The 12,807-nt window shown below is 44.0% G+C and overlaps 1 protein-coding gene across 2 annotated transcripts in view; it reads left to right on the forward strand.

The window, feature by feature from the left end:
• GRK7 (G protein-coupled receptor kinase 7) overlaps positions 1-12,383 on the forward strand; it is a 39,418-nt gene extending 27,035 nt beyond the window's left edge. The window contains exons 4-6 of one of the 2 annotated variants that reach the window (XM_054729955.1): positions 4,856-5,130; positions 5,624-5,704; positions 11,931-12,383. In XM_054729955.1, coding sequence (XP_054585930.1) covers positions 4,856-5,130; positions 5,624-5,704; positions 11,931-12,267 — 693 coding nt within the window. In that variant the 3' untranslated portion in view covers positions 12,268-12,383. The remainder of the gene's footprint in view (positions 1-4,855; positions 5,131-5,623; positions 5,705-11,930) is intronic. The other variant, XM_054729956.1, reaches the window with a different exon arrangement.
• Positions 12,384-12,807: the final 424 nt, after the last annotated feature.

Genomic DNA, 12,807 nt, shown 5'->3' on the forward strand with positions numbered 1-12,807 from the left:
ATCAGCTTCATGCTAGCTTTTTAGTGTTCACTCTTACATGTGAACAAATCATCAAAGATCATTTGTCATTTCAAAAAAACTCTCTAAAATAAAATACAATGAAAATAAAAAAGAAAGAAAGATCCAGGTCAGTGTGGCTCAGTGGTTGAGCCTCAATCTATGAACCAGAGATCACAGTTCTATTCTGGTCAGGGCACATGCCCAGGATGCAGGCTGGATCCCCAGTAGAGGGTGTGCAGGAGGCAGCCAATCAGTGACTCTCATCATGGATATTTCTATATCTCTCTCCCTCTCCCTTCTTCTCTGAAATATATATATATATATATTTAAAAGAAAACAGAAGAAAGAAACTTGTAGAAAACAGGAACAATGCAGGAAGTAGGAGAGACCATTTTTTAAAACATGTAATATCCTTTGAGATTTAAGAGAAGATATTGCATCCATGAAACAAGAACAAATGCTATAAGGCAAGAAACACTCAGAGAAAAACAACAAGGATATTTGCAAATTTTAAAAAAACTGATATGTTTGCAGAACAACATGGATAAATCTCAAAAATATCTAAAAGTCACAAAGGGGGGGGGGGAGGGGGGAGGGGAGGGGCCGAGATGAAGATATCTGAAATAGTGTCAACAATTAAAAAAAGAAAAAAACGAAGCCAGACACAAAAATGTATCTGCCATTCAATGTCATTTATATGAAATCGAAGAACCAACAAAACGAATCTACGGTGACAGGAATCAGGAAGTGGTTGCCTGGGAGGAGAATGGACTAGAGAGGGGCACAGGGTACTTTCTTAGATGGAAATGTTCTATATCTTATTTAGGTGGCATTTATGTGGGTGTATTCAATTATCAAAATTTATTTAGCTGAGTAGCCTAGACCTGTGCACATTATTCTATGCTAATTATATGTTAATAAAAGCATATTTGTAGCCGTGGCCAGGCAGCTCAGTTGTTAGAGGATTGTCCAAAATGCCTGTGTCAGGGTTCAGTTCCCAGTCAGGGCACATACAAGAATCAACCAATGAATGCATAAATAAGTGGAACAACAAATCGATGTTTCTCTCTCTCTCAAATCAATCCATTTAAAAAATAAATAATAAATAAAAACATATTTGCAGAAATGAAAAGCTCAGTAGAAAAATTAGGCCTCTAGAATCTAGATCTAGCCATCAATGTACAGGAAATACACAGTACAGAGGAACATGTAACTGATACCACCGAGGGACAGTCAGCAAAATCTGACTGTGGCAAACTCTACAGTTTAGCCAAATTTTTCCAATAAAAACTTGCAAGGGATAGTAACAGACAAAGGAAGAATTTATATATTCACAGAGATTTAAGAGACATATCCATCAATCATATGGGCTATTTGAATCCAAATTTAAGCAAACTGTTTAGAAGACAAATGTATAGGACAATTGGGACAGCATTAACCTATCCAGATATTTGAAAATATTAACTATTGTGATTTAAGTGAGAGAATGGTATTATAGTGATTGGTTTTTGGATTTTTTTTTTTAATGACTTTATCTTTTAGAGATTCATGGTGAAATAGTTACAAAGGATACGAGGTCTAGGATATTCTGGGGCAGTGGGAGTGGGCAGGGAACAGGAACAGTACATATAATATGTAATTTGGGTGACCATATATTCGTTTGCCCAGTTTACATCTGTTATCCATCCATTAATCCATCATATCTTTTATGTATTTACAGTAAGTTCCCTTCCTTTTTCCCCCAACCCCCAGCACCTTCACCTTGCTCATATCACATGACCACCCTGGGTGCAAAGGATGCTGGGAGGTGGAGTACTTAGCCTCCTGGCCTCTATAATACAGAGATACAAGGAAAGGGAAGACTGGGATTGCCTTTTACTACTTTGACTTACAGCATTTCTCAGACTCATCCACCTCCCCCTTCCAATCTCCCCTCCCACCATCGCATCCCATAAACCTTATATTTCAGAATGTCAAATTCCTTAAAGATCCTAAAAGGTCCCTGAACACCTCACATTTTTCCTGACTTCATCTCTTGCACAGGCCTGTTAGCTGGACAGCAGTCTCTCCCCTGTGCTTGCTTTATACTCCCATTATGGCATTTACCCACTTTATTGAATTAACCTTTTGACCTGTCTGTCTCCACCAGCCTGTAAGTTCCCAAGGGCAAGCGCCAGGCCTTATATGTCTTGGTAACTCTAGAACTCACTGCAGGGAATGGCTCCATAGTGAACGGAAAACATCTAGTTACCAGCTTTTACTGCGGTTTATTTACAGCGTCTTGTTGGGCATGCACCAAGGGAGACGGCAGTAAGTGCCTGGTTTGGCTACAAAGATGAGTAAGTATATCCTGGGCCTCAGAGGAGCCTACAATACCCTTTTGTCCAGGCAAATGCAAAACTAGACAAGACGCCAGAACAACAGATGTGAACCGGGACCGTCCCAGGCAAACCGGAATATACGCTCACCCAAATTACATACTACACACACGCTGGCTGCTTCTGTGAAAACAGCAATGCATGCTGACTCACGCCGGCCTGTCGGACCCCAGTCACTTCCAGAATTTTCTTGCACCTCTAGTTACTCCTCATTAGTGCTTGGGTCATTTAATTTTGTTTCTTGTTATCCATGTAAAAATTATTACAAATTTAATATCCTAAGGCATTACATACACTGTGCAAACAAAAAAACACATATATTTGCCTGGCCAGCATGGCTCAGTGGTTGAGCGTTGACCTATGAACCAGGAAGTCACGGTTTGATTCCCAGGCAGGGTACATGCCCGAGGTTGCGGACTCGATCCCCAGTGTGGGGCATGCATATATACATTCCTTGGTATTAACACTAGTCTCTGGTCTATTGTCTTTATTGATGGGCATTGTGGGTGTTTCTAGCTTGTGACCATTATGAATAATGGAACTAAGAACATCTCAAAATAGATCCCTTTTTCTTCCTTCTGGGTCATTTCTTTGAGGTACAGTATACTGCAAAGCTAAGTAACCTGGTTGAAGGACAGGAACAGTTGATACATTGAATTTTCTATTGCTCTAAGTCTTACTGCTCTAATATAAGCTTATTGTCACTTTAAGGTGTTTTTGTTTGCATTTTTAAAAATATTTTATTGATTTTTTACAGAGAGGGAGGGAGAGGGATAGAGAGTCAGAAACATCAATGAAAGAGAAACATCGATCAGCTGCCTGGTACAACCAAGGTACATGCCCTTGACTGGAATTGAACCCGGGACCCTTGAGTCCGCAGGCCGACGCTCTATCCACTGAGCCAAACCAGTTAGGGCTGTTTGCATTTTTAATTGCTGTAAAAATTATACATTATGCTTTAACCAAAAGCTACTTAGTTTTGGGAAAAACATATTTTCATGTAAATACATAGTTTAATCATTACAAGGTATGTTGTAGGTATTTGTTAAATATCTGTTGAATGAATGAATGTACTAAAATCACACACAGTCACAAAAAATGACAAACACTGTATGATTCCAGTTATATAAGGCTCCTAGAGAATTCAAATTTATAGAGACAGAAAGTAGTATGGTGGTTGCCAGGGACTGGGGAATTTTTGTTTAATGGATATTAGAGTTTCAGTTTTGCAAGATGAAAAGCATTCTGGAGATTCATTGCACAGCGATGTGAATGTTCTTTATTCTCTTGAACTGTACATTTAAAAATGACTAAGATGGTAAATTTTATGTTATGTGTATTTTACATATATATATAATTTTTTTTTTAACATGGTGGTCATTTGGTATATATCGCCAGTAGAGGTATGCCTACATTATATGGTCATGCATGTCAAATGAAGTTTCATGTGTGCGATTTTCTAGATTAAACGGCTGTTAATTTTTTAAAGCAGAAACAGACAGACCAAGATATGTGATGTTAATATTACTGCATAGCAAATAGAGTAGGAAACATCATAGACTAGATAACATGATATGAACATTCAAAATTAGCAATGAAGTGCTCAACCTTACAACCTTAAAAAAAATAATGCATCTAAATTTCCTGTTACCTGTGATTTAAAACAGACAGGCCTGGCCGGTGTGGCTCAGTTGGTTGGAACATCCTTCTGTGGACCGAAGGGTGACAGGTTCCATTCCCAGTCAGGGTGCATGCCTGGGTTTCAGGTTTGGTCACCCATTGGGGCACGTGTGGGAGGCAACCGATCAATGTTTCTCACATTGATGTTTTTCTCTCTGTGTCTCTCCCTTCCTCTCTCTAAAATCAATTTTTTTAAAGGAGAAAACTTGTTTAATAAATAAAAGGCAGAACGTAGGGGTTTTAGAGAATCCACTTGAACTTTTCACTTTAAAGATGAGGTGAGGAGACTAAGAGAGGGCAAGTGATTTTCTCTCTTCAAGAGCAGCCACATTGTCCCTGTCATAGTGCACTCCAGCCAAGTCCTTTTTATATGTCATTGGCCCAATGGATCTCATGTCCTGCCCTGACTGCCCAGAGTCTGCTGGGAAAGCAGGGAATAGAATGGGTTAGACACAATGTCATGCCAAATCCATAATAATAAAAGCATAATGTGCTAATTAGACTGGGCGTCCTTCCAGATGAAGCCGGGGCTGCGAGGGAAGCCCAGGTCCCAGGTGCCTGCAGGCGGCCGGAGGGAAGCAAGCTTGGATCCCAGGTGCCAGAAGGAAGCTGGTGCCAGCAGCCGGGGGAAGGAAGGCCTACTCTTGCACGAATTTCGTGCATCAGGCCTCTAGTAAATTAATAAACCCCTTAACAAGAAAAGAAAAGGAGAATGGGTATTGGATAGACAATCAACAACTTCTGCTACACTCACATTAGTGTTTTTGTTTTGTTTTGGTTTGGTTTGGGTGCTACAGGCTGGAACCAATGGTTATATGGCGCCTGAAATCCTAATGGAGAAAGTGAGTTACTCCTACCCCGTGGACTGGTTTGCAATGGGATGCAGCATTTATGAAATGGTTGCTGGAAGAACACCATTCAAAGATTACAAGGAAAAAGTCAGTAAAGAGGACTTAAAGCAAAGAACCCTGGAAGAGGAGGTCAGATTCCAACATGATAACTTCACAGAGGAAGCCACAGACATTTGCAGACTCTTCTTGGCTAAGAACCCAGAGCAACGCTTAGGCAGCAGGTAAGTTACCATGTAATAGAGACGATTCGTGATGTCAGCATTGTCCACAGGCATTTGGAGAGTGTTGTGGGTTAATGACAAAGCGTTGGGATTAAGTGTGTTATTATTGTCCTATTAGAGGCCCAGTGCACGACATTCGTGCACTTGGGGGTCCCTTAGCCCAGCCTGCGCCCTTTAGCAGTCCAGGAGCCCTCGGGGGATGTCCAACTGACGGCTTAGGCCCACTTCCCCACTAGATGTTTCTGCAAATATTCTTTAAAATGAGATTAACCTATAAATCAGTAGGCTTTCAGTAAAGCAGATTATTCTTCATAATGTGGATGGGCCTCATCCAATCAGTTGAAGGCCTCCGAGAAGAGAGAACTCTCCCAGAAAACCTAGCTTTGGACTTGAACTGCAACTCTTCCCTGGCTCTCCAGCCTGATAGCTTACCTTAAAGAATTTGGACTTGCCAAGCCTCCACCAGGAAAAATATTTTTCTCTACCCTCTTAGGTTCAAGAATGGAGACCTGCAAACTAAACTGGCAAAAGACATTTTCCTTTATGTACATAACGCAGGAGTTCACAGACAGATGTGAGTAGGAGGTGGTTAGAATTAGGGGCTTATGTACCCTCCTAAGAGGGGAAGGGGAGGAGGAGAAGGGCACGTATAGGCAAAGAAATGACTTCTTAGTACTGGTGGGGGTGGGCACTGTGGGAGAACAAATGTCTTTTAGGACAAATAAACGGGCCCTCGGGAGAATAGATGGGAGATATGATAGTTTTGTGACAATATCTATTTTTGGTGCAGTGTTTATTTCTGTCACTGGCAATAAGAGTCAATCTTGCCTGGTTCCAAAACTCCTGAAATTCCCGGGGGAGAGGATTGATGAGTTGAGTTCTTTTAGGAGGCTCTGCTTTTATGCACATGTGCATCTGTTGACTCTCAAATGCCCTTAGCTCAAAATAACTTTTATGTCGCTGTGGTGCATTCTGGATCCTTTCAACATCCTTTGGTTCTGCCCCCCTGGAGAACCCTGGCTAATACATCGGGCATCTTCCTGCTGAGCAGTGGCTCAGAGATCCTGGCTGCTTCCATCTTTTTTTTTTTTTTTTTTAATATATATTTTTATTGTTTTCAGAGAGGAGGAAGGGAATGGGAAAGAGAGATAGAAAATCAATGATGAGAGTCATTGATTGGCTGCCTCCTGCACGCCCCCCACTAGGGATCAAGCCCACAACCCAGGCATGTTCCCTGACCAGGAATCAAACCATGACCTCCTGGTTCATAGGTTGACGCTCAACCACTGAGCCACACCGGCCGGGCGTGGCTGCATCCATCTTACAGCTCCGTGGGAACTGGTGGCTTCCAGGTGCCGTGGCCTGAGAGGAGAACCCCGGAGCTTTGTGCTGCCTCCGCCGGGAAGTGGCCCGCTTCACACTTCACTTCTGATGGCCAGAACGTTCCTTGGGCCCTAGCTAAGGGGGACGGGGGCAGGGGGAGTGGGGGGGCTGGCCAGTGTTGTCTACTGTATGCCCAGGAAGGAGAGACCTGGATGTGGTGACCACCGACCATCTCTACCACCTGGTTCTTGAGTATCAGAGGGCACACCTACAGTGGCCAAGGCAGTGGGGGAAGGGAACAGTCCCTTTTATTTTATTTTCATTTTTTTTAATGGATTTTTCAATTACAGTTGAAGTACAATTTTTTAAAAATATATTTTATTGATTTTTTACAGAGAGGAAGGGAGAGAAATAGAGAGCTAGAAACATCGATGAGAGAGAAACATCGACCAGCTGCCTCCTGCACACCCCCTACGGGGGATGTGCCTGCAACCAATGTACATGCCCTTGACCGGAATCGAACCTGGGACCCTTCAGTCCACAGACCGACGCTCTATCCACTGAACCAAACCGGTTTCGGCTGAAGTACAATATTATATCAGTTTCAGGTGTACAAGGTAGTGATTAGACATTTATATAACCTACAAAGTGATCACCCTGACAAGGCGAGTACCCAGCTGACACCATACGCAGGTGGGCAATCTCGTTAGATGGCTTCCCTGGAGGGAATGCCACCCACTGGGTGTGTTTGAAACCCTGTTTCAGTCCTTTATCAGCACACTTTGGGGCTATAACATCAGATGTTGATAAACTTCTTCAAGAAAATGCCACCTTAAAGCACTGGATCATTGCCAGAAGCTGCTCCATCAAACCTTTTCATAAAGCATATGTTGTTGTGACTGTTTTGAATATAACTGTTTACAACGTTAGAGAAGAGACATATAAAAACCAGCTGTTCAGTGAAAAAGAAAGCCTCCCAATATTTTCATTTCAACTCTTCATAGGTTTAAAAAAATTCATTCATGCCCTGGTCAGTGTGGCTCAGTTGGTTGAGCGTCTTCCCATGCACCAAAGGTTGCTGGTTCAATCCCCAGTAGGGGGCGTGCAGGAGGCAGGGGATTGATGCTCTACTCTCACATCGATGTTTCTCTCTCCCTCTCCCTTCCTCTGTCTCTAAAATCAATTTTTTAAAAATGTTAATGCTGTAAAAAATTCACTCAAATTTAATTAATTTTGTGGTTGTCCTTCAAAGCAGAGCGCATGCTTAGAGAGCATGTTACATAGCAAAGAGATTAAAAAAAAAAAATAGAGGTCAAGTGCCCCCTCCCCAGTGCACCTACGAGCATTTAAAATAAAGTGAAGTGGAATCTAATGAACAAAAATAAACTAACAAAATAGAAACAGACTCATAGATAGAGAACAGACTGACAGCTGTCAGAGGGGAAGTGGGTTGGGGGGGCTGGGTGAAAAAGGTGAAGGGATTAAAAAAAAACCACCTCATAGACACAGACAACAGTATGGTGATTACCAGAGGGAAAGGGGGATGGGGAGGGGGGGTCCAACCATGGTGTTTTCCATAAAATCAAAGGTGAAGGCCACTTAAGTATTTTGCAGGTTTCATTCTGATCGGCCCTGCAGCAGAGCAAGAGCAAATACCCATACGCTTATCTGACGGCAGTGCTTCCCCCCCCCCCGCCCCCCCCAGGTTCAGGCTAATGCCCACTGTTCTTGGCAGACCAAACCCCACAGTGTGGTCCTCGTGTATGGGCAGCTGGTATCTTACCGTCATTGAACGGTATGAGAAAAGCCGTTATACTCTCCGTGTGGGAATCAGTGACACAAGAGCCCCTGTTAATGCTGGGAAATAGATTCCACTCCAGCAAGCAGGAGAAGTCTCCCTGCAGCTGCAGGGGTGGCTATTACAAAAGACGCCGCCTCCATCAGCAGCCTCTCCTCTTGGTCCAAAAGGAGAAGGCTCAAAAGAGCCCAGCACAAAGCAGCCCGGGGAAGAGTCAAGACTAAAATCATCATCATGCAGTTCTAACTACAGATCTCAGGTGGATTGGATCGAAGTGATCAGCTTTGTGGTGGCCTAGACACGGAGGGCAAGGCGTGGAGGTTGGGAAGCCTAGTCTTCTGTTGTTAGCATCAGCAAACACAGACATCAATTGGGAACATTGTTATGTAAATTCCCAGGCCAAGAGGCCGAGAAAGAGGCCAACAATTCTAACATTACATCAAGAATTTATTAGGGGAACTTACATACCAGGCATGTCTTGGGCGGTGGCAAGATGACAATGATATCCATGTGCAGGTGATAAGGGTTATGTAGTACAGGGCAGGGTGGGTGGGGTACTGGGGTGACTGGTCCCAAATTAGGGGGAAATGCCTTACATGCTTGCCTAGGGCTGGGCAACTTTCTGTTCAAGGAACCAGCACACCTGGGGGCTAGGGGAGGGGTCCATCAGACAGTCTCTGAGAGGAGTTTCCAGAGGCCATCTTTGGCCAGGATCTAGCTGGCGGGTCCAGCAGTGTCAGGCACTGGGCACATCATGGAATAGTCTCTCCCCCATAGATAGAAGGCATGGGCCCTGCCTTCCAGAGGCCTCTAGTTGGGGGTCTTGAAGAACATTAAAGAAAGCCTCAAAGTGGTTCATCGATCCCTTGTCTTATGTGACAAGTTGCAAAAGGGCTGCATTCAGCCATCCTGACGGACAAGCCCAGGCCATCCGGGTTTCTCCAAGTTAAAGCTGCTCAGGGTGAGTTTAAGGTGCCCTCTTGACCTCTGGGACAGTGTGGTCATGCCTGCCAGCGGCCATAATGTGGTACAAATTCCTTCCTCCTGGCACCTGGTCCCATTCCAAGTCCTTTGTTCTCTGTGAGACACACAGGCCTGGGGCTCATTCCTGATCTACTTGGATGGAATTCTAGTTCTATCCTTGTTCTACCACATTTAAAATCTATCTGAAACCCACCACCCAATCTCTCTGATACCTTAACATGGTGAATATTGCTGTGTAAATTATACCTCAATACAACTAACAATATATATATAGTAACCCAAAAAAAGTATACACACTTTAATAGCTGATAGCTCAATTTTTAAAGTAAAATGTATTTTAATAAACACTGCCTTTATAATTATTAAAAGTGAGTGTATACATTTTTGGGGAATATATATATAGCCTTGAAGCTTCAGTTCACCTCAATAACCCTTCCTCAAGGCTTCTACCCTACAGGATATAAACCACACAGATATTGGGCAGTAGATTCTAATAGAAGGCAAGCCTGCATTTTCCTTTCTTTCCATTGATGGAAACTTGGAGGCCTTTGGAAGAAAAGAGAAACCTTGTAGTATCTCAGGATGCAGCTCTCCATACCTGTCTTTTCAGTCGGGTTATAATGGGGAAAGTCCAAGGAGGCCTGGATGGCCCTTCTGGATGGGACTAGGCCCAAATCACAGAACAACAACATAAGTGAAGGATTTAACATATTAGCTGAGAGTAGGCTCTGAATAAATGTTCATTATTGTCACTATTAGTAGTAACATCCTTATTGTGTTTAGACTCTAGTCATCTTACGGGGCAGAATGTGCTTCAGTAATCATGTGACATGATGGGGAGTCTCTGAGGGGTGGGCTGGGCTTTCTGTCTTATTTCTAACAAATAGAATATGGCAGAATGATGAGATGTCATTTCCAAGATTAAGTAATAAAAAGACTGTGCCTTCTGTTTTGGACTCTACCCCCCACCCCTCCCTGATCATTTGCCCTGGGGATAACCAGTGACAATGTTATAAGGCAACCCTATGGAGAGGCTCACATGATGAGGGATGGAGGCTTTCCAATAATTATATGAGTGAGCTTAGAAAGAGATCTTTACCCAACCCCAGGTTAACCTTCAGATGAGACCACAGCCCTGACCAACAGCTTTACTGAAACCTTCCAAGAGACTTCAAGGCTGGGGCACCCAGTTAAGCCATGTCTACATTCTTGGCCCACAAAAACTGTGAGATAATTAATGTTTATTGTTGTAAGCCACTGAATGTTGGGGCAATTTGTTACACAGAAATCCTATCTAATAAAAGAGTAATATGCAGATTGACCATCACTCCAACACACAATATGGCTGCCCCCATGTGGTCAAAGATCCTGCCCCATGTGGACACAAGATGGCCACCACAAGATGGCCAGCAGGGGAGGGCAGTTGGGAGGCACCAGGCCTGCAAGGGAGGGCAGTTGAGAGGCACCAGGCCTGCAAGGGAGGGCAGTTGGAGGTGATCAACCCTGCAGGGGATGGCAGTTAGGGGTGACCAGGCCAGGAGAGGAGGGAAGTTGGGGGCAAACAGGCTGGCAGGGGAGCAGTTAGGCATCAATCAGGCTGGCAGCGGAGTGGTTAGGGGTTGATCAGACTGGTAGGCAGAAGCGGTTAGGGGCAATCAGGAAGGAAGGCAGGCAAGCAGTTGGGAGCCAGCAGTCCTGGATTGTGAGAGGGATGTCCCATATTGGAGAGGGTGCAGGCTGGGCTGAGGGACACCCCTGCTCCGTGCACGAATTTCATGCACCGGGCCTCTACTAGGTAAATAATAGAAGAGGTTACACAGTTGGGAACATACATTTCCCCCCTATTCTGAGGCAATTACTGGAATAATTTCTAGCATAAGGAAGGATGATTTGATAACAAATAAACATAGTCTTGAGCACCAAACATATGCTCATTCATGCTACTGACAATTACGAATGGATTTTGTTTTAAGTTTTTAAAGATTATTATGCCAGCTGGGGGTTGGGAGAGGGGGTGGGGATTAGGTGGGGTCCTTGAAATCATGTTCTATGATGAGTGAGATGTGAGTGTGGTCTTTTAAAATGTGAGTGGTTGTAATGTGGAAAGAGACATTAACTTGTTCTCTGTGACCCTGAAGGGCAGAGCAAGAGGTGAAGACTGGAAGTTGCAGGCAAGCAGTGATGTTTGCTGGTGTTTCATGGAAACACCAAGAATGAAAGTCGTGTCAACTGCTAGATTCTTGGCAAATCACATCTACGTGTGAAGGCTGTCTCTGCAAACAATACAAATGCTAAGGTCCGCATAGGGTGGAATTGCGGGTGATTTTTAAAGTCATCATTTTTGTCAATGATTCTCTTTTTTTATTATTGATTTTTTTTACAGAGAGGAAAGGAGAGGGATAGAGAGTTAGAAACATTGATGAGCTGCCTCCTGCACACCCCCTACTGGGGAGGTGCCCGCAACCAAGGTACATGCCCTTGACCTGGAATCAAACCTGGGACCCTTGAGTCCGCAGGCCGACGCTCCATCCACTGAGCCAAACCGGTTAGGGCTGTAAATGATTCTTGGTGTCGGTCTATTGTCTTGGCAATTGACATGTGTTACAGGAAAAGAACACGGCACCCTTTGTATGGTTAGGACGGTTCCTGTTTGGGTTTGCTCCTGTGTCGGGCTGAGCATCTCCTTTCTTCACAGAGAAAAGTCAGATGATCCCAGGAAACACCCTTTCTTCAACACCATCAACTTCCCTCGGCTGGAAGCAGGCCTCGTTGAACCCCCCTACGTGCCAGACCCTTCGGTGGTTTATGCCAAAGACATCGACGACATTGAAGATTTCTCTGAGGTTCGGGGTATCGAGTTTGATGATAAAGATAAGAAGTTCTTCCAGAGATTTGCAACAGGTGCCGTCCCCAAAGCGTGGCAGGAAGAGATCATAGAAACGGGACTGTTTGAAGAATTGAACGATCCCAACAGACTTGCAGGTTGTGGGGAGGGTAATTCGTCCAAGTCTGCTGTGTGTTTGTTATTATAAGCTGTTCTCTCTACCAGTCAGGCAGCAGGAGTCTCAGCTGACCTAATCCTCGAATGTTCCTGTGAACCTAAAAATAAAAATAAAAAAAGGCCTTTCAAGAGGAGAGGCAACACGCATTTATTGAGGTCCATAAGAAGAGCTATTTGGGGCGCACTGATTCGGACGGGAGCCCAAACGGCGTTCCAATTAGGGGACAAAGGCAGCGGGAGTTTACGAGAAAGGGAAGGGTGGCCATCACATGAGTAAGAGGAAGCCCTGTCTGTCGGGGCAGAGAACAGAACACAGCGACGGTAATTCTCAATAACGCTGTTTTCGTTTTCAGTCCAGTAGTTGTAGGAACTGCTTTCTTGTTATCTTTGCAAACAGATTTTTAGGACAAATGTTGCCCTAGGCCCAGTCCAAAGGTTATTTTGTCCTGTTTTAACATTCCAGAGATTTGAGGCATAGACACACAAGGCAGTTCCTCTGGCGTGGCAGTTCTGGTTTCATTTTAAAGTGGCTCCACTTATGTCATGTTTACATTCCTAACACAGGAAAATC

The sequence above is a fragment of the Eptesicus fuscus genome, chromosome 18 (genome assembly GCF_027574615.1).
Source record: "Eptesicus fuscus isolate TK198812 chromosome 18, DD_ASM_mEF_20220401, whole genome shotgun sequence".
In the NCBI taxonomy this organism is placed as follows: Eukaryota; Metazoa; Chordata; class Mammalia; order Chiroptera; family Vespertilionidae; genus Eptesicus; species Eptesicus fuscus.